This window comes from Geospiza fortis, unplaced genomic scaffold, assembly GCF_000277835.1.
Source record: "Geospiza fortis unplaced genomic scaffold, GeoFor_1.0 scaffold271, whole genome shotgun sequence".
Classification (NCBI taxonomy): domain Eukaryota; kingdom Metazoa; phylum Chordata; class Aves; order Passeriformes; family Thraupidae; genus Geospiza; species Geospiza fortis.
Window position 1 is genome coordinate 2,547,375 of NW_005054405.1, and position 22,591 is coordinate 2,569,965.

A 22,591-nucleotide genomic window follows, 5' to 3' on the forward strand; every position below is an offset into this window, starting at 1 on the left:
CTGCTGACTGTGGCCTCACCATTTGGCAGTGATGGAGGAGAACAAAGATAGGGACATACTAGCTGATAATAGGATTAGTCAACTGCATGTGAGCAGGTGAAGGCCATGCAGGCAAGAGTGCTGCAAAAGCAGGGAAATATTCAGGCCAGGTCTCAGAAAAAAGCACTCCAGAAGAGTGGTTTTCACTCTTCTCCTCATGCACGTGCCAGCAGGCTGACTTCAGTCTGGAGCTGAGGTACAGAAAAGTGGTTAAGAGGAATGAAGATCATGTCTTCCAAAGGGAAAACAAATAATTCTGGTTTGTTTAACAAGTCAAGAGTCTAAGGAGAGAAATGATTGCTTTGTACTGATGCAATAGGAAAATAAACAGGCTGCTGTTTAACGAAGAGCTGTTTAAACGAACCCTGGCAGAGGTTAGGTTGTGATTTTATGTCAGCTCTAAGGAGTTTACAACAGTAAGAGCAGGCAGCTTTCGGGGGAGCCTTCTGGAGGAAAGGGGAGAAAAAAATTCCCAACCCATCTGAAGACTGAAAATTCAAGCAGAGGTGATATTGCTCCACCTTCCCAGATGTGAGAACCACCCTCATGGGTAAAAACAGGGAAGGTTTTTATGGCAAAATATGCTGGGAAAGTTCACAGTAACAGCACTGCTGGACTACTATGTAATTAACTCTAAGCTACATGTATTCACTCAGACTACTCAAAATAAGAGTATTTACAGCTACCTGTAACCTCAACAGATGTGAAAGAATAACCATAGTCTGTGTCAAATTTAGACAACCATTTTTTTCCAAATATATCTAATCTATTAGGTATTTCTTCAACAACTGTCCTTAAAATACAGCTGGTGTAAGTGCATAATTGCTGCAGTTAATGCTTTATTTTGAGAGCTGTGGCTCCATACAGAGGATAATTTCCAGCAAAGTCATAACAGAGGAAAGCACTCCTGGGAAATTTAACAACAAGCTCAAGGTTCTCAGAATAATAAAGTGAAATAACAATTAGAAAGGTATCATTAACATATGATACATGGCCGTGATTTTGTCCAAACTAATTAGTGCAGTTGTTCTCTTATTAGTCTATTAAAATGAACACTGAATCAAATATATTAATAGTGCACACATATTCTGTAATGTGTGATTTAAATTTTGTTATATACAGCAATAAAACAAGTCTCTGTTATCACCTGAAGTTCTGAGAAGGTTGTATTGTCATCAGATCCTAGAGAGCAAGCTTAACTCAGAGATACCCGTGGGTTAAACAAATAAAAATACAAGAGATGGACCGATGTATGCTTTTAACAGAGATAAACATCATGTCACATCTTGTTTTCCTCCTCTGGTGGAAACCTTCCTCTCGAGCACTGGAAGGTCACACACCATGTGTGTGCATTTGGGAGAAAAGCTGGCCCAGGAGCAGCAAGCTGAGGTATAAAATGGGATGGGGAATATTTATGCTGCTAGTAAGAGCAGTTCTTCCCACCTGTGTGCTTTCCATAAGGCCTTCTGTATAAAGAACCAACAGACATCATAAATCATTATCTAGAGAAAGTAAACACCGAAAAAAAAATAAACAAGCACGACCTATGCTGCTTTATCCAGGGACTCATTTTTTAAACTACCTGTCCTGTACTAGGCTGTTGATCTTTGAGTGTCATCCAAGCAACTTGGCCACAGCAGTACAGGCACAGAACAGCAAATAATCACAGATATTTCATCAGAAAAGATTCAAGCTATTTCTGCTTAATCAAGTGCTTTGCACAGGAAGGCAGAAGTTAGGCAGCAGTGTTTTCAGCAATTTCCAAGATGTCAAAACATTCCTTAGGTTCCAGGTTAAAGGGTGAAACCTTAATTAGATGCTCTTCAAACATGAGGGGCCAGCTATGGATGAATGTGGCTGTAAGCAAATCCTGCTATGGACTGATAGGTATTTCACAGATGACTTCCAGACACATGCAAACATCTTAACCAACCCACAACGAATCACATACTGGGCTTTTTACACTAGTCCAGTCTCGTGGAAGAAGTTTAAATGGGAAGGTGGAATGTTCAGCACCATCTGAGACCAGAGGCAGGGTCTGCAGACAAAGAGAGAACACAGCCTTTCTGTTTGCAATGCTGTTTATTTTAGAAAAGCCCCTTTGATCATCTGAATGAAAAATGTGGGCAGAAAAGTCACAAATGTTATAAAACAAAGTTTATTCTGCAATATTTTGTCATAATGAATTGCATCTCTTTGGTAAAAATAAAATTTATAAACATTTTAATTAACAGAGATTAGCATACAAAAACTAAACTTTTGTAAATCGTCTTTAAAACGGGTAAAGGACTAAACCAGAGGAAAAAGGGTTAGAATTGGTCACCTACTGGCAAAATTATTCTAAACAAACCCAAGGACACTGCTTATGCTACATTAGAAACAAGCTAACGGGAATGGTTTTAAAACAACTCTGGTTCGTTTGATCAGAAAGCATTCTTACAATTCACTTTTAAATAAATAATAGTTACAATGAATTGGCAATTATAAAATGTTTTATATCACTATATGGCAGTAACATAATACTTTTAATTATGCACTTTTTAGTTTGAAGAAATGTACATTTATAAAACTGACTTGATAATGGCACTGGCAGTTAGGTGTGAAGAATGTGCTTTAAGATAAAATAGCAGGTGCAACATTTAAAATATTTTACCTTTTCTTTTCAATAAATATTTTGACCACACCATTATTCACGTGTATGAGTATACTTTGCCTTTAATTAAAGCTTGTACTTTTCAGGTTGTTAAAAAGTTGCAAACCACACAACTTCCATTTTGCAGTTGTATTTAAAAATGTTTGATGTGACTTCTGCAGATCAGTAATTTAGGACTGGAATCTGAAAAGCCAGTATAGGTCTGTACAGTAATCACATCAGATTTACCCTGAACAGAGCAACCTCCCATAAACACAGGTCTCATACACTTCTTCACTGCATTTAGAGAACTGAATGTGGTGCATTAATACTTTTCTTGCCAAAATGTATCCAAGTCAACCATTGGCATCAACATTTTACATATGTCACTAAAAAAACCCAAAGCCCAACAATCAAAATAACTTTTAATTATACTCCATTTATACTATATACACCAGGGTCTTTAACTGAGGTGGCAAACAAACCCGAACCCAACAGATATGTAAGAGAAAGGAAGGGCAGCTCTTCTCCCACTGCCAAGGGAGGTGTTCCACAACTGAGCTGCCAAACACAGGGGCAGAGGCCTGGGACAAGGTGTGGGACAGGGCAGGAGCACAGCTCATCTGCCTTCCCCTTTGGAAGCAGAGATGGAAGACAGCAAAGCAGGAAGGGCAGGAAGAGCACAGCCCTGCTGCACAGCTCTGTGTCCCAGGGAAAGGCTGCCACTGCTCCCCCCTTCCACCATTCCAGTTCTCCCAGCTCTAAGGATGGATGGGATGCAGCTTCTGCTGCTAACTGCTGATCAGGAACTGGCTCTCACTGGTCATTGCATATGGTGATTAAATCTAGCATCCCAATCCTTCAGATATGCTGAAGTCATTGTCACCAACTTCAGGGTTAACAGCAGCACAGCCACACTCCCAATAAGTACTAACATCCTCCAAGTTTATCTGAGGCAAAAAATAATTCAGAACCAAATCAAACCATGGAGCTGACTATGAACACAGCTCCCAGAATACCTGGACCTTGGTCCAGCTTTCACTGGAAGCCATAGAAAGCTGCAACCACATCAGCAGGAGCCAGGGAGCAAAGCAACTCTTCAAGAGTCTGACACTGAAATCATGGCCCCGAGCAAAGCCTCAGGCTTCTCACAGTATTTCTGTGTATCTCAACCCTCCTTTTCACACTGACACAAGCTCTGCCCTTCGCAGTTTTCCATGAAAGTTCAAAAGCAACCCATGAGCAAGAAGAAGCAGTTCCACCAAGCATTCACATCTTCAGCTCCTGAAATCCTAAGAACCACTGCTGTTGGTACTTAATTTTCCTTTAAATGGCGAGTTTTACCCCTACTACCCATCAGTATTACATCCAATACCAGATCTAATTGGCTAATGCAGCGCTTGTGATAGCCAGAACACACACATGTCTGCACACACATTGCCCTGTTACAGGTGTAGGCTAACAGGAACGAAGCAGAGTATTTTCCTTCCCTTTCAAGAAATAAAACAAATCATTCTTAAAACTGAATTGGAAAAAGAAAAAACCCCAACCAAACAAACAAACAAAAAAAAACCCGCAAAAACATTTTTTTTCTCTCCTAGTGTTTGTGCTTTAAATTCCAAAACACCAAGAACCTCAAATATTTCAGGCTTGATCCAACAGCCATTGAGTCAGCAGGAGCACCACCGTTGTCTTCAAGAGGCACTGGAATGGGCCCTCAGAGCAACAGACCTTCAGCAGCATGGCTGTGTTTGCATTGGAAGCAGACAGTTCAGAACAGGATTTGTGAAGAGACTGACAAATAAGGAAAAAAAAGAAAGAAAAAAGGGGCAAAAAACCCACACTAGTCTAAGAAAGGCATTCAAATAGCCAGGAAAATACTCCCTTAGGGAAAGGTTAACTTTTGGCTGAATCCAGCACTGTTTTCAACAGTGGACATTGGCTTCCTAAGTGGCTCTGCTCCTAATTTTCACCCAGTTTGCCCAACACCTGGTGGAAGCAGTAGCTTCATGTTGGTGAGAACGTTTATGGCACATCATGCTACCTTTCAGCAACAGGAAAGATGACCTTGGATAGCTGTATACAATTCTGCAACATACTTAAGGCATCCTTGTATGTACAGTACTGTTAAAACCCACTCCAACAGAACTGCTTACCCATTTTTGAACAGAAAATAAAAAAAAAAAAAGGCATAATCTACAGGAAGATGTAAGTAATCACCACTGATTTTAAAAGAAAAATAGGGATAAAGTTCAACATACCACAAAAAAAAAAACATTTTTGGCTGAAGGATGTCTAGGAACTATAAAGAGATTCTCTTATTGCAAAATGAATTTGAATCCTTTACATGGAAGTCAGAGCCCTTAGACAGAACAAAATTCACCTCTGCAGATGGGGCCAGCAGAGATGTAAATATGATCCACGGTGTGCATCTGAACAAACACATATCTGAAAAAAAAGGTCAACTATTGAAAAGAAAAAAAATTAAGAAGTGATCATTAAGAAGTATGCTTTTGGGTTTTCACAAGTCATGCATATCTTCTAATTTGAGAAGATTAAATATTTTCCTTTTAGGTGGTGATTTAAAAATAAATGGCTAAATTATAGTTTGCGCCGAAAATTAAAAAAAAACAAAGCAGTGAGTCCTCTTATGGCTTTGATCTCCCTTGTGAAGGGCAAAAGTAGAAGAGTATTGCCACAATTAAAAAAAATATATGTATATATTCAACACTGACAAACATATTATTTTTTCCTCTGCTTGTGACAGTGGGTCTTTGCAGTACTTATTAAAGAACTCAAGCATGTTTGGATGCCAGCAAGGTGGAGCAGAGACCCCGCTGCTTCCTTCAGCTCCTCGTCGATCTCCTGACACAGCTCCTCGAGTACTTTCTGGCTGGGCTGGCTCTCCTTGGAGCCATCTCCACAAGGCTGGGATGCATAGCCACTGTCCCCGAGGGGATCATCCTCGTAGTCGCCGTCCGTGTCCACCTCGCTGTGGAAGCCCTCGCTGCCGTCGCTGCCCTCGTGGCTGGCCTTGGAGATGAACTCGTACACCTCATCCAGGGAGGACAGGGAGGACACGCTGGAGCGGGAGGCGCAGCGCTGGGAGCCCATGGAGCCCACGGAGCTGGCGCTGTAGTTGTGGTCCTCGCTCGGGTCGATGTTGGCGGCCGCGGAATCGCTCTCGGGCAGGTTGATGGAGCTGGGGGGGTCGAAGGCGCTGCCGTAGCTCCTCTTCTTGGGTGTCTTCAGAGGCTGAGGTTTCTCACCTGTGAGAAACGAGATGTGTCAGTAGGCAAATGCCCCAGTGAGATCACCAGCACGCTGTGCCTGACTGGCTGCAAGGGAAACTGAATTCCAGCACTTAAAAGTCACAACGTGCTTGTTTACTGTCACCCACAGAGGACAACAGTCACCCCCTGATCTCAGCTGAGAGCTAGAGGAGCAGAGGGGGAAATGATGCCTCTGGTCTTAGCTTTTATATTTTTCAGATTCTGCGCTGCTTTGGTGTGTAGTTCTGAGCCTCATATTCAGGGTTAGTAAGCTTTCTTCACAAAGTATTTAGACAAAACAATTCCTTCTCTAGCTGGGGACCAAGGACAAATGACCCAGATCTCAGGCCCAAGAGCATAAACAACAGTGGACCAAAGACAGAAAACAAGAAGGATGTGACTTCATAAGCTGAAGCTGTAATTGGGCAATTAACTCCAAAATGCTAATGGACCAAAACTTATAAAAGTGAGAAACCCCATGACTGGTCATCCATTTTGTGACCATTTTGGTTCATCTGGGGTGTAGCCTTGGCTGGACTCTTGAGGTATATCTATTGAGGTCTTCTAATAAATACCTACTTTATTCTTTAAATCCATCTAGTCTCTGTTCTAGGTCAGCCTTCACAAGGCATCAAAGTAGCCAAAAAACTCTTCTTACTATCTAGCACAGAGAGGGCAGGGATAGAACCTTGCAGGAAAAAAATCAGAATTAATGGGGAAAAGAAAAAAAAGGTTGGTTCTAATAAAACTCTTGCAATGCTAGCTGAAAGAGTAATTACACCAGAATTGCTTCTTGACTACTCTAACTGTTTGGAAACTAGACCATACTTGTTTCCTGAAATTTTATAGAGAAAGTATTTAGTTAGTGAGCAGAGAAGAAAAACAAGAGTAAAATGCTTACAGTCCAGCATCCCTTGCTGAATGGAAGTATTTAACAGCATCATTGCAGTAGCAGCATCAATATCAGATTCTGTGAAGCAGAAGCAGCAAAATGTTAGAACTCAGGTAAGCCCAACAAGATGAGGCCTCTAAAATATACAAAGAATACAAATATATATATATTTGCCTGTACTGGCCTATACCAAAGAGCAAGGGTGGGGGGAATGTACAAACTCAGACAAAGCATGACCCTTGTACAGCTCAATACTGTTCCAGATCAGCCTCATACCTTAACTATGACATTCAAAGGCCGAGCTCTCATGTTGCACTTGCTGAAGCCAAGAATCAGTGACACAATTAGACTTTCATGTGACAATGCTGTTGCTATACTTAACAAGTGCCTTTTGTTTGTACCAGTTGGGAGAGAAAGATTAGACCCATGGCACAGCAAAGCACCTCAGCAGCTCCATAGCCTGGCTGTGTGCATGTGCAGGGCCCATTAATGCAGCACTAATTCAGCACACCTCCCTCCTCCAGCAGAATTTTCCACACTAATAAGTCAAACGGAAGAAATTGAGACTACAAGGGGGAAAAGGGCACTGAACTGCTCAATCTAGAGAGCAGGGAGATCTAAATAATAAATAGGCACATAGGAAAGGTTGAGGTAAATTGTGGCACTGTCAGCTGCAGTGAGAAGTACTGCTGCAAAATGCCATCCCTTGCAGAGTAGATTGCTTACATTTCTGAAAGGCACCTTGAGGATAACAGGGCAGAGAGTGACATTTCTAACCAGAACAAGGTGAAAGGGAAAAGAAACAAGCACGCCTTTCCCACTCATTTCAGGACACGCTCGTGCCCTTTAAAGAAGAGGAAATCCAATCCATTCTTTGGCTCACTTCTGCAATGGAGGATGAATACTCCTTGTACAGAACAGAAACAGGTTTGGGGGCTAACCAGGCAAAACAGAAGCACACAGACAGTGAGCTCTCACAAGAGCCTGGGTGTCTGAGAGCAGAAGATCACATCTGAGGTGTAGGTAGGTATGTACATATGCATGAGCAGCGAGTGGAGAACAGGGCTGGAGGGGACCAGCAGCAAGCAGAACAGGCTCTCAGTTCTGCTGAACTGGAACTGTGGGGGGAACTGTTAAAGCACAACATCAGCAGTGTCATTTCTGATAGCATTTGCTTTCTTCCCCACATTACAGGCATTAACTGTATTACTGAATTTAAGGGGAGGGTAGTACTGGGAGGGGGATTGCAGAGTTTGTCAGCGTAGCTTCCTTATCTTGATAATTCTCCCTAACTTCATCCCCGGTCAAGGAGAAATCTGAAGAACATGACACCTTGGGAATGTTGTACTAAGATGGTAAGGGGGACTGAGCTGCTGTTCCCAATACAGGTTATAAAACATACACATTTCCCCCCCTTGTTTTCCGTGCCTTTCATTTTAAACCCAGCAGACTTTAGGCTCTACCCCATTGTACTCATATGACTTTTTTTTTTTCCTTCTGCTTTGGCTTTCTTTGGCAGAAACAGAGCCCCTGAATTCATAGGTTATATGCACTCAAGTAACAAAAAGAAGCAGAACAATAAAGCATTAAGAATTACTTTGCTCCACTAGTGTAATCAGGAAGTGAAATATTCCCATTCCTCACTTGCTATGCCAGATATTTTATCATGTGATGTTGGTATATAAGCACCACCTTATTAAAATGACAAGCAACCAGAAGCATTAATGCGATGCAGGATTACTACCTACAAAGAGTATTTCTGCACCTTAACACTCCCAAAGAATGAGGAGAGGCACTTCTGCAGTGGCTTCTTAGCAATGCTCTGTGTCACTGACAATGTGCTTTGGCTTCATTTGTGATTGCTCTTCTCAACAGTGCAGTATTTCCTAAATTTAGACTTCTCCAGCAGAACGGCTGAGGAAGCACCTTATGACACAAGGAATTCTGTTCCTCTGCACAAGGGCTGCCCTGTGGGACCCCAGGAACAGGAATGGCTTGTCTCTAATGCCAGAGAAATGCTGAACATGCTCCTCCACAAGCAGAAACTAAATGATACCAGATACCTGTCATTATTTTGGCACCTCTGGTGTAGCTAAATGGGTGAGGCAACATCAGACTGGCAATCTCCAAACCTGTCACAGGACACATCAGCAAAATCCTTAGGAGGAGAGGGATTTCCTGTGTTCTCCAACAAGCCCTGAGAACCCCAGATCCAGCAGCCCTGCAGCAGCCAGCCAGCCAAATGGATGTTTCCTTGGCACCCAGATGCCACCTCTGGGGTGCATGGCCATCATCACCTGTGGGGGCCAGGCAGCTGCTTGGTCTCCAAAACGCCTTGGCTTTGCTGCCTAACCAAAGCTCCTGGTTTGTGGCCAAAAACTAAAAGCAACCTTCTCACCTCTAAGCCTACTGAGCCAGCAGAATAGTGAAAGGCACTGCTCAGGTCCCACCTGGGCAGTGCCTTTTACTATCCTGCTGGAAGAGCTGTAACAACACCCCTCTGCAACACATTTTGTTAGACTCAACCCTTTAAAAAATGAGTACTGTTCACTTTTCAGCACCTAAACCCCAAAATTATTATTATTATATTTGTCTAGGACAAGCCTAATTAAGCTTTATTAGCGAGGTGCAAGAGCTGTGCCCAACTGGCTTCTCCTAAAGAAATGCTGCAAGCCCCAGCACACTTTCTAGCTCCCTCTTGGTACCACAAGTTTTATACACTAACATTTGCCACCTTTGGATCTCAGTTCTTGGCCAATAAAACTGATAAAGAGATGTGCAGCTTTCAGATTAGTTTTCTGCTGAACTATTCATTAAGTAGGTCATACCTGGGAGTGATGCATGTGCTGAATATTTTGCTGTCAGAACAAGACGGCCCCAATTACACCTTGAACTTCACCTCATGGATTTAAAATTAACACACGAGTAGCTAATATAACACACACACATTGTACTACATCTGGGTTCTTTTTCATCTAGCAAACCCTTCAGAGCAGGGACAAAGACAACATCAGCTGGGCTGCAGTCCATGATTACGACCAAAACCAGGGGAGGAAGGTGAAAGGAAAATTCCAAGTTTACCTTTGAGAGCTCGGCCGTGGTTCTGCTGAAGGACTGAAGTCAGGTAGTGAGGGGACGATGACCTACTGAAAAAGGAATTCAACAGCTCAAAGCCAAGCCCTGATCAGGCAAATGATTTGTGCGAAGTACAGCAGATGCAATATTATGATGATAGAAGGCTAAAAACAAAACAAACCCTATTCACCACAGGAAGGCAAGCCATTTCTGCTGCCCTCAGTAGATGGCTCAGCACTGGTTCATAGTTTGTGTAGCACTATTTAAGCCATCACCAGCACGTGGAAAACACCTCCAAATACACACACTAAGCAAAAACATTTTTGGCAACAGTCACTGACTTCTACAGATTTTCTATACCTGCCTAAAGGCTGGATTTTAAACAAAGATATGTATTTTTTAGTACATAAAGCCTACATGTGAACAAAACATTAGCTCATACAGGGATGCTCAGAGGACAGGTAAAGACCAGTTGTGATCATTTGCTTTTCCAAACAGTGATGGGTAATAAACAACAACAAAAAGTAGTAGGCAAAGACCAATGGAAGAGCAAAAAAACCCAAAAATTAAAACAAAAAAAAAATCAAACAAAACAAAAAAAACCAAAAAAACAAAAAAAACCCACCAAACCAAAAAAACAACAACCAAAACCACAAAAAAAACCCCAAAAAAACCAAAAAAAAAACCTAAACCAAGTCAAGACAACTGCTGATTTTAAAGTTGATGCTATCCAGGGTAGTTTTTCATAATCAGACTAACTTTGCCCCAAGGTACCCTTAAATCCCTCACAAAATAAAGGGCAAGTTAAAGCTTTCACATGTTTCTTTTCTGCTACACACCCCGCCCTAATTATTCAGTTAATTATAAATATATAAGTGAGCAGTTACAAGTAACTACAACAAAAATAGTACACACTATTAAAATTGCATGAAATGTAGCAATGTGCATCTTTTATAGTGCTGCTAGAACAATCTGAAGGGTGATGACAGAATTTTCAAGCCCAACATGCAAGAGAAACCTCAGCTGAATGGGAAAAATGTGCAAAAATAGGGTTCACTGTCTGGTATCTTTTCTTGTAGCAGCCACAGAGTGCAAAGGGAACAGATCCAAAAATGGGTGGGGGGGGGGGGAAAATTTAAAATAAATGAAAGCAATGGTCTAACTCAAAATGGCTGGCTTTGCAGCCCTCAGACCCACTGTACAAAGAGATGCTAAACATCATCATCCTTTTGTCTAAGCTCAGACCCTTCAAAAATCATGTCCACATAGTGCTCCCCCAAAGTAAATGAATGCCTGGTATTGATTAAGACAAGCCATGCATAAGGTATGAGCAAGATGAGGACTGTGGCTGTCCCCAGGGCTGTCACTTGTGTAGCACTAGAACCAGAATGCAGCCATGGGCTTCACAAGGACTTGTTGAGCAAGCTGTGCAGAAATAAAATGCATCAGGCATGCCAATCATCTATCATAATACAAATTTCAGTGTCACTAGACACAGATTACAGTTTTGGAAAGCTTCTGCTCAAAGCAGCAGCGTAAATTTTATTTTAAAATCGTGCTGAATGATAGGCAGACTCCCCACAAACACACTGTAAAATAATCATGTACACTAGTCTTCCCACTGGAAAATTCAGAGACTGCCACAGCTGAATTTTAGGATCACTCTGAAGATAAATTTGGACAGTATTTCAGCCTCTCTCCAGCTGAACTTTCCTCCCTCTCTACAACAAATCAGATCCTTGGGGGCCCTTCCCCAAAATTAGGCCAAAATTTAAATCAAATCTGAGCACGGAAGGGGAAAAAAATAAATCTGTTTTTCTGGGTGTGATGGAAAGTCACATAAATGTTTTTTATTACTGAAGGAAAATAAACCAGCTTTCATTAGGGAGCAGTTTGGTATCTTAATATGTTGTTTCTTATTTTCTTGTACTCATAAATACAAGCACTGCAAAACTCTTCTCGTGTTGAAGTCAGTGGGAATTTTGCCATGTGGCTTCATTAGATCCAGGATTTCCTTGTAATTGTTGGCAAGTGTGACTAGTCCTTCAGTAAGGGGAAAAAAAAGTTACCAAAAACAACAGCTTCAAAATAAAGTCCTGCTCTTCCAAGTACTTGAGCATGCAGATGAAATGTCTCCTTCCTCACACCTAATTTTGGTATGTTGCATTTATCCAAGCTAAGTAAACCACACTTAACACAACTTTAGCTGCATTGATCTTGGAGACCCTGGAGATTTTAAAAGCTTAACTGGTCAAGGCTCTGAACACCCTGCCATAGGCTGAGTCTGTCAGTCCTCTGCACCTCTGGCAGGACAGACAACTTCCCATCTGTATTATTCTTTACATTTTAAAGTCTGGCTGTACTAACACAGAGCATTAAAGCTTTCAAGGACCAAACCTCCACTTGAGTTGTACCCAAAACCAGAGGTCCATACCCTTACACAGAGACATTACAGCCTGTAAAAGCATTATCCTCTAGAGCCCAATTACAGACATTTCAATAATCTTTATTCCCATAAACCCCAAGCAGTACCACCAGTCATCTCATTGTTTCTAATCTATTTCTTAATACTTCAATGTTTCAGGGTTATTTTAGTAGTGCTCCCAATTCCAAGAGAAAGCTGAAAAACAGGACACTTCTGCCTGGCTTGTTCCAGCCCAGGACGGCCCTGGGTTGAGAGAGACCAGAGACAACTGGTTCTATCTTGTGGGTTACAAACCCCACTGGACAAGCCCATGCCACAGAGAAATCTCAAGCCCCTAAGGCTTGCACAGGGGTGCCAGCTCCCAGGGTCAGCGTCCTGTTGGACCCTGAGAAATGTCTGCTCAGTGCAATCCTGCTCCAGGAATCCCAGCTCCTCCTGCTTGTTAAGGAAACTCCCTGCAGTAAGGTTAAGGCATAGGGCAATGTACAAACACCTTAATGACCTCTTATCTCACCCAAATTCTTTCCTGGACTTGACAAACCAGCCACATGCCTTCCTCAGAACCGAGCTCACCCAACGTGCTGCGCTGTGTTCTGTCCTCCTGCCTCCACAGGCTGACCCAGCTGCTGCTCCTCTTCCTCTGCTCAGGAATTCTGAGTCAAACTCTACATGAGTTTGACTTCAAATTCTCCAAAATCTAGTGCCTAATCTTCAGCTGTGCTGGTAAGGAAGTCCTGATTTCAGAAGTCTTGCATGCCCCACCTCACATCACATTTATGGCAAAGGCTGTCTTTTCCATCCCTGCTGCAAAATGCTTTCAAACAGCCTCAGAGAAAAACAACCCTCTCAGGGCAGCATCTCAGCCCTTCAGACTGTGGAAAAGTTAATTGTTTTCGACAAAAGCACTGAATAGATACGTTTTATATCCAGACAAGGGACTTACAGGAGAAGACCCACCTCCTCCATAACAGGAGTCCTGAAGGACTGTGCTTGAAAAAGGATTTTGCTCCAGTTCCCAGGACTGCCCGCCCTCTTTGCAGAAATTGGGGCTCTCCAGAAAGCAGCCAGCACACTCCTGACTTTCTTCTTTTAAACTCTCCCACAGTTAATAAGAGACTTGAACACACCCCAGATGTGCTGTCTGGGAATCCTGAGCTCACTGCATCTCCCCACCTCACCCAGCTGGTCCCACCTAAGGCCACTCAAACTCTGCTCTTGGGTGGCAGCAGATAACAGCACTTCAACACCCTGTGCCACCTGGAGCAGCGTGTCCTGCTTGGATGAGAACTCCACCTACCTGGGTGGCGACGCTGGTGGAGTATAAAATGCAAGTGCTGAGGAAAAAGGCTGTTTTTTCAGTGCTTGGACAAGATTAGGTTTGTATTTTGGGTCAACGCACCACAAGGACCCTTTTCCATTCACCTGCAATGAAGAAACACAGCAAATTAGAAAATCCAGGACCAGGCTGGTACAATCCTTTCTGATTTAATATCCCCAAGCTGCAGCACAGTGCAATGACTGCATGTAGGCACACACCACTGCACTGCTGACACACATCATCCACAGGCAGTTCCATCCTGGATGGTCCCAAAATTGAGAAAATGGCCCTGAGACCCTCATTACACACTATGGAAACATCCATCTTGCAGGTCATGATAGCATCTCCAAAACCCCTTCTCTGAAGTCCCATTCCCATTTGTCCCCTAAATGCTGTAAACTTTATTTTAACACTTAATAAACACAGCTGTGAGTTTGGGGACCTGTCCAGGCATCAGTAAACTTTCCTTTAACAGGTTTCTAGGTAAGAAACCAAAGCACCTTCCCCTTGGTTTAGATATAGACACATACATTAAACTTTACACCACCTTGGAAAAGGATCTTGCTCAATGTCCAGCTACAAAATGCATTATTCCCACTTTCTCAGAATCTGAAAACCTAATGAATGTATTTTTGTTGCACAATGTAACCACCCCTGTGCTAGTTGTTCTTGATATTAAATTTGGTATATTGAAATTTAAGGAAGATAAAAAAGCACCTCTTGCTTGTCTCAAAGCTTTCTTCACGAATTAACTAAATAAAGAACCTATTTTTTTGAGTCTGCTACTTCTTGCAACTTAATTAAACAGTTCTATTCTATAATAGAAATTCTATAATCACTGACCTGACAGATCAGCTAAAAGCTCTGCACGTAGCAGCACCAGATTTTTGGGGGAAAACAGGCGCTACAGAAATGGAAATGTCCATGGCTGAAGGATGGGGCAACTGTACACTTGAACAGTAAGATCCTTCTAAAGGATTTTTGGGGGCTAAATATCAGAGCAGAAACCCAAACTTCATGGAGAAGCTCCTGTGACCCCACAGTGGCCAGCTGGCCTCCTCCTGCCAGACTCATGGGGGGCAATAATTCCAATTTACGGATGGATGCCCCGTGATTTACCCCAGACTAAAAAGGACTTACAAAGCATGTAAGTCTGTGGTTCTATTTAAGTTATAGGGGTTTTCTGAGAGGAGGAAATACCTTGCTATCAAGAGAGAAAAATCAAGCCAGGGAGAGCCCCAGCTAAGAAAGAGATGCAGCTGCAATTGCAGCTAAAGCCACTGCCTTTAACAAAGATCTCTGAGCTGCTGCATCTCTACAAGTTATTTTTTTTTTAACTGAATCTTCCATATACTTACCTCATCATGCTAAAGCTGACCACAGCCTGTAAGACACTTATCAATGAGCTTACTTATAATTAATAAACAGCCATGGTGCCTGGCAGGATGATTTAACCACCTAGACACTAACAGGAGGCATCCTCCCAGCTGGCTCTATCCATCATCTCACTGACAGACTTACACCCTGATCCTTTATTTCTCCCAGACCCCTTTCCCCATACCCCAACCATCCCCAACTGGCTTTTCCCCCCCACCTCCCTTTCCCAGTTTGGAGCTGTTGCCCCCAGGGAGCAGCAGAAAGTCCCCTGAGCAGCAATCCATTTCTCTACACTGCTTATCTGCTACCTTATCTGCTACTTTAAGTGAGCACTTTTGCTTCATGCCTCATTCAGTTCAGCTGCTGGGGGTTAGTTTCCCTCTTTGATCTTCCCAGCAAGGTACTCCTCCAGCTTGCTGCCCTGACAACATAACACAAGGATTTTGGGTGGGTATTGCAACAGCAAGCTGAACCTGGGCACACCCTGAAGCCATCCAGATACTGACAGATGCAATGCAACAGGCAGTAAACAGGGTGACTCCTTCTTTGGGTCACGTGTAATGTGAAACCACACTTCCACCCACCTTTGGAGATGCTAAAAGTAGACATTGAGCTGAAGAGATGATGGAGCTGCTCCTGTGCTTTGCTTGCACCCTCTGCTTAGCAAAGACAGGGGCAGAAAAGTCCAGCCCAGGTCTGAAATGAAGTGTCACGAGTCAGGGGACAGCCTGCCACAGCTGGAGCTGGAAATGCCACAGAACCAATATGCAGCTTTAACACAAGCCAGAACAGACTGTGCCATTTCTCCCAGCAAGGACTAATTCAGGACACTCTAAAATGCTAAACTGCCTCTGGAGGTTAGTATTTCACTTCAACAGTGAGGCAAGTGTTGGAATGAAATGTAGGTGTAACTTGTACTTAAGATCTAGAGAAAAATCTGTCCAGAGTCAGTGAAAAGAGGCCACCAGGCTCTTCTTACTCTGCAACTCAAAACAGCGTCAATCATATAGTTCTGAGATTAGTTTTTGGTCTATCACCTCTTCTGCATCCTTCTAATGTTTCTAATTTGACTTGCAGGAGTTTATCTAGGCAAAAATAAAGGAAAGAAAAGAATTCCTGCATTTTAAAGTATTGGAGCTATTTTGTAAAGACAGTAAGTTTCCAGCCTCCAGCATTTCAGGGCTGGATTACAGAAATGTGGGCTGGAGACAAAATGCCTCCCATGATCCACCCTTATCCTTTACCACCACCCCACCAGTCTGAGGAGCAACCAAAGCAGAGCTCTACTGGTGCTGGTGGTTCAGGCTCCCTGCAGGCCCATGTCCCCATGCTGCAGAGAGCTCTCCATCAGCTTCACACCTGGGAGCAGTCCTGGCTCCATCAGGGATGGACAGGGGTCACCAGCTGCATCCATCTGAGCAAGGTGAACCACTGGAAAATACTGTCTGTGTGCAAGGAGGTATAAAATACATCCACCAGAAGGTTAACCACAGAAAAAGCATCTCTCTCCTGTCTCCCAGGGCTTATGGATGGGACCTGCCCTGCTCTTTGCCCAAATACTTGAAAAGCTACAGGTTGTTTATCACCATCTCTTGACAAAAAGAATAACCTACCACAAATACCTAAAACAGATATTTACCAAGAAAAGGATGTTTGTTGAAGATATTCAAGCCCTGTAACCCGCCGCCTCTAGAGAAAACAGTGACAGAGCCACATCCATGCAAGCAGGGGCCTGCCAAATTAATGTTTGATGTGGATGCTGGTCCTGCCTCCTCGCACCTTTTCTCCTCAGCATCAATTAATTAGTAACTCCCAATGCCATAATCATAAAAACAAGTCTAAACAAAGAGCAGGGAGACTCTCCATGGCTTTCAGCCCCAAACCCCTTTTCACTTGAGGTCTTCCTGTGCAGTAGATCAGATGCTGCTCTCTCAAAAAAAGCAACGTCACAGCGTAGGCGCCTCTCTCCCCAAGCCCAAGGCAGCACGACAGTGCTTAAGATGCAAGGAGCTTCAGCTGCATCTTCTGAGCATCACTGACTCACAATCACACCTCCACACCTTCAGGGGCACCAGGGCCACAGCAGGAACATGGCAAGGCAAGCAGGTGTCTCTGGGACTGCTGCCCCAGCATCACCCCCTTGATGTTCATCACCACCATTACCAGAGACCCACTGGGAATCTCATCTTCCTGGCTGACTGCACACATCTTCTCTGCTGCAGCTCTAAAAGAAAAGGTGTTTCAGCTTGTGCGGTAAAACCTTGACACACCACTTGGGTACAGCAGCAGTGTGCTATGTGCACACAGAACAGGCAATGGTATTTTGGCAGGGTGATGATGTCCATTCATCCTGATCTCATGGCACAAGAAGTTCCCCCTGTTGACTGCAATGCTGGTTCATGAGGCATCTCAAGGCACTTTCCCTTCAGCACCACTCATTAAAAGAAAACCACAACGTGTAATTTTTTCCAGTGGTCCAAGCAAGGACAGTCTTCCCCCAGTCTCTGCTGGATGCTGTCCTAGACCTCTGAAGCCCTGCAGCCTGCAGGTATTCGGCTGGCTGATGCAAATATACACACAGAACAATCAGCCACAGCTATGGCCAGCCAGAGCTGCATCTGCAACATGGTGGGGCACAGTCTGGTGGAAAGAGCTCTGCAGAGTAAGGGAGCTGGTGCTGAGGGGTCACCTCTTTGTGCCTTGGGTGGTCTGCTCAGATCTGCTCCAGCAGGGTCTTGTGGACAATCCCACAGCCATCAGGGCACAGTAAGCATGCTCCTGCAGCAACTCTCCCAGCTCAGCACCAGCCAAAATGAGTCTAGGGCAAGAGTCCTGAAACTGCCCTGCAGTGCCAGCTCGGGGGGGGGAAGTGGGGAAAAAATCAGCTTTCCTTCAACAGGCACTTCCAATCCAAAACAAAATATCAGCATTATGGCAAAGATGAGGATGGGCTCTTCCTTCTTTTGCTGCCTGACCTCAAAGAGATGATTTCACAGCTGACAGCCAGCAGCAATAACCAGGGAGGTGTCAGAGAGCAGAGCCTGCCCTGGGATGCAGGGGCACAGAGCATCCATCCCCTACTGTCAGACATCTTAGACTCTTCCAACACAAGAGCTCAGATTCATTTGAAAGGCTGTAAAACCCTTCATACCCTGATGTTAGCAAATAAACCCGGCTCCTCTGATAACACATGCCATGGACCTTTCTGCACTTGGCGTAGAAGGAAGCTGATTGCGTGCTCTCTTTGAAGTACAAAATGCCATCAACAAAGAAAAAAAAGGAAAAAAAATGCAAAATTATCTTGCCCTTTCAGGGAAGCACCCAGAGGCATGGATAGCACATGGTTACATGCAATAGGACCAGCAAAATGAGCTTGTGAGCAGCTGCTGCTTGCTCCAAGAAGTGACACCTGAGGAGCTCATCCAAAGGGGTCTGCAGCATTTCCATCACCTGCCAGATCAGCTCCTATGGGATCCAGGTATGCTGCTGGATGCCACAGAGTTATTTTGCGGGAAGAATTTGGAGCAGTACCCTCATCTGGTCCTTTTCTAGGGGGGCAGAGGGTAAAGACTGAACTGCTGTTTGTTGGAAATGAGGAAGCTTCAGCGAAGTTTCTGGAGGGGCTTTTTTGGGATGGTATTTTTTGGTAAGCACAGTTTCTGTTCTTTAGAATTACAGAGCTGTGCAGTTTCTGGAGCCCTGGGAAACCACTGACAGAGCACATCAGCATCACCTTCCTGGTAGCAGTGGGAGATATTCTGCATTTTGCTCTTCCTACTAGAGATGTCACATTGAGCAGCAAGCCACCCTCTGAGCCTAGCAATACCCACGGAGATGCCAGGGTAAGCAGGGGACCAGGCAGTGTCAAGCTCCTGCCACCCAAATGCCAAGACAACAAGTTTGACTGGTAACTCCTAACCCATGAGGCTGGAAAACATCAGAGCATTTAAGGGCAGATCCACAGACAGAAGGAACTCATACCAGTTTAGATTTCCCTTTCCTGCCCTAACTTTTGCTGAAACTCATGCCACTCTCCTCGGACAGAGCCACCCAGGCCTTTAACAGCACTTTTGGCACCTAAAGCAGTGTGTGGTCCCTGCTCAGATCCAGTCCTCCACACAGGGACACTTGAGCATCTCAGTTACCCCATTTACAGCACCTTGAGCCACGTTAAGAGCCCACCCTAACACCCAGCAGGATTCAGCAATGGAGTAGTTAATGGACTTGCCACATTGCAATAAAAAGTCAATTTTTTTCAGGGCAAAGCTGCTGCTTGTGACAACAACACCCTAACAATTTAATGCAGAAGCAGGAATATTGAGAAGTAGTGGTGTACAAGGCAGTCCTCCCCAATGCCCACTCAGCTCCAGGACCCCTCTCTACAGTGAGAAGCTGTCAAGCACTCCAAGCATTGCAAGCATTTCTGATAACAAGCCTGCCACCACTAAGTCTGACCTCCAAGCACAGGACTTGTTTGTTGACTTTCAGTATGTGGTTTGTTAGTTTATTTAAGTCACAGCCAGCTCTTTGAGGAACAAGATGGGGAATGAGAGAGGGAGGAAGAAAGTCACTAGTAAAATCATATAAATCAGAAGAAAGAACTTGTACAGAAAAGAGTATCCTTGACTTTAAAAAGCGTGTCTGCACCACACAGAGATGCACATCTTATCTTATGACAGATGTTAAAGCATTACAGTCCTTTAAAGGCAGGAATTAATATAGTTATTGGAAAGCTAGAGCTGTGCTAAGTGTAACAGGAGATCACAAGTGGAAGAGTCAATTTAATATCTGAGAAAGCTGTTGGACTGAGGAACACTCAACCACGCACATCCAGTGTGCCCACAAGCAAGGGCACCTTGCAGGGGACTGCATCTGCATCCAGAGGGGCAACATCCCAGCTAGCCAAGCAGGGAAGCTGGTTGGCATCCCATAATCTCTTCTGCTTGCCAGTGCAACTGTAGCCATGGCTATGCTGGAAAAGCAGGGAAGGAGGAACATATCCCAGAATTTCAACACTGGAAAACAGAGAAAGCACTACTTTAAGAGGCTTCATCAAGAAGAAATCCTCAGAGAGTTATCTGAAATTTCAGGCTGGTTATTGCAGGCTAATAAAATTTTAAGTAAATGGAAACAAGAGTCCTTTGCAATTGTATGTGTGCCACATTTTAAAAGGATGCACTACAGCTGGGTTTACCTAGGTGAACAATAAAAACAAAATCCAGTGACTTCTGTCATCCTGTGATTTCACAGAAACAGCATTTCCAAACCACCTCCATCTGCAAATAAAGCGCTGAGAGGACATGGTGGGTTGAAAACAACCCAAACAAAACTGTGCTCAAGAACAACAGAACCTTCTCCATTTCTCCCTGAGTTTCCAGCCTGCTCCACCTCCCTCCTGCCAGGTCTCACCTTGCCATGGCTTTTCTCCACCTTTCGGAAACACTTGTTCAAGGAGAGGTTGTGTCGGACCGAGTTCTTCCAGCCGGTGGGGGCTGTGGCGAAGTAGGGGAAGCGCTCCAGGATCCAGCTGTAGATTTCTTTGACTGGCAAGCTCTTGTTGGGGGACTGCTCAATCGCCATGTAAATGAGAAGGCTGAAAGAGTAAGGGGGTTTGGAAGTGGAGGATTTTTTCTCAGGGTTCTGGTAGCAAGATGGTGAGAAGGATGGCACGCTGTCCCCCTCGATGTCGTACAAGGGGCTAACAATGGGAAGGCCCTCGCTGCCGAGGCTGAAGTTTGTTAGCAGGTTAGTACTTTCGTGCAGCCAGTTCAAATTTGTGAGCTCATCATCTGCTGAATCTCTGTCCACCACGGTGGCCTTTGGCTTGCCTGCGTGGCCCGTGTCGGGCAGGCTGCCCATCCCATGGCACTGCCGTAGTCCAGCGGCTTTTTCTGCTCCCGGCGTTTCAGCTTTCTTATCCGGAGTCATCCCAGTGACTGGACCCATTTAGCTCGATTGGTCTGCAACAAAGGAGATGGTCAGAAATCACTGCAAACTACCACAGTGCAGGAGCCCACCAAACCCAAGCACGGGGCTGCACCATCCCCATGCTGTGCACGAACACTGAAGCCACTGGCGAGAGCCAGGGTCCAACAGGAGCCTCCCAGTAAACTCATGAGCATAAACTCCCCTTGGTTTATAAGCAGAGCTTATGGGTAGCACTTGGAAACTCCTGTATCTATCTATAAATACCAATTCAGACACAGAAATAATAGCTACTTCATGTCAACACCTGAAACCTGGAGAAAACCTTAACAGGGAGGATCTAATCCATTCAGATCTCACACTAACTCTTAAGTTACTCGTTATATTGTAAACTGACCCTGTTAAGAAGTGTTTGCCTTTGGTGTCCAAAGAGTGAAAAAGGAATTGCAAAACTTCAATCAGCATAAAGTCTATTTGTGGTCTCAGTGCAAATGAAATCTTTATAACCCCTACAAGTCACAGTCATTCCCAAGTGCTGCTGCCTGCTTCTGCCAGGGGAAGATCTGGCCAGCTTATCGGTTCACCACCTGTGTCCCACAGAGCTGCCTGGGTCCACAAGATCTTTTTCCCCTCCTGCAAGGGCTTGCTGTCCTAACCTGGGCTTCCCTGCAGAGCAGAGAGAGTGCTGGGACCTCTCTCAAGAGGAGGGACCAACCACTGGGGGGGCAGCTCAGACCTGCAGGAGCAATGGCTCACCACTTAGATAAAGAAATCCCAAAACAACAAAACACTAAAACCCTAATCATAACATTATCTATAAAACACTGCCGCTCAACGCAAGGTCTAACAGGCCACTCATGCTTTAGAGGCATGACACCAACAGACACCACCTTGCTTGTAGAGTTTCAAAAGGGGCCTTCTAGCAAACTGTGTTATGGGAACAGCTGTTTTTTTCCTGCTGATGTGAGCACTGTACAGATGTAGGGGGTGTACTTGCACACACACGTACCCTACAGACATAAGACACTCCAACCATGGATGCAGCTCAGGGTTGTAAATAGCACAGAGCAAAACTGAGGTTTGTATTAACTGTAAAAAGATCCAACAAAACAACCAAAGAAAAACCCAAACCTCATTCCAGTTCCCTGTCCCTGTAAGCACTATCATTCTGGTTTCATGCTCCAGCTCCCATTGCCAGAGCTCAAGACGAGGACAGTTCCCATATCACATCTCACCAGACATCTCTACACAGTTACTGCACATTTCTTACCCCAGTTTGCAGTAAACACCTGTCTCCTTGCACTTGCATCTCCTCCTACCAAGGGCCCACTGCCTGGCTGTGCCAGCCCCAGACCCAGGCAGCTCCAGCCTGGCAGCCTCACTGTGTCCCTGAGAACAATGCCCAGCCTCCTTGTTTTGGAGAAGGGGAGTGATACATGCAATGGAGGAGTGACACAGAAAGGCAACAGGATAATCCATGTTATGCTCCCCAGTCCTGCCAGCCACCAGGCAGTCATGAGTTACAGAATTTGTGCCTCCCCAGGAAACACATCCATGTCACCCAGCAGCAATTTTTGTTCCTCTCTTCATCTACTCATGCACTCTTGCACCAGCCATTGCAAAGCTGTGTTCACAA

The 22,591-nt window shown here is 44.3% G+C and overlaps 1 protein-coding gene across 1 annotated transcript in view; it reads right to left on the minus strand.

Moving 5' to 3' along the window:
- Positions 1-2,108: 2,108 nt before the first annotated feature.
- The window catches only part of FOXN2 (forkhead box N2), a 29,898-nt gene continuing 9,415 nt past the window's right edge, over positions 2,109-22,591 (minus strand). Inside the window, exons 2-6 of the mRNA XM_005426215.3 lie at positions 20,440-20,990; positions 13,633-13,757; positions 9,917-9,981; positions 6,845-6,913; positions 2,109-5,940 (exon numbers count right to left, since the gene is read on the minus strand). Coding sequence (XP_005426272.1) covers positions 5,414-5,940; positions 6,845-6,913; positions 9,917-9,981; positions 13,633-13,757; positions 20,440-20,976 — 1,323 coding nt within the window. The 5' untranslated portion in view covers positions 20,977-20,990 and the 3' untranslated portion in view covers positions 2,109-5,413. The remainder of the gene's footprint in view (positions 5,941-6,844; positions 6,914-9,916; positions 9,982-13,632; positions 13,758-20,439; positions 20,991-22,591) is intronic.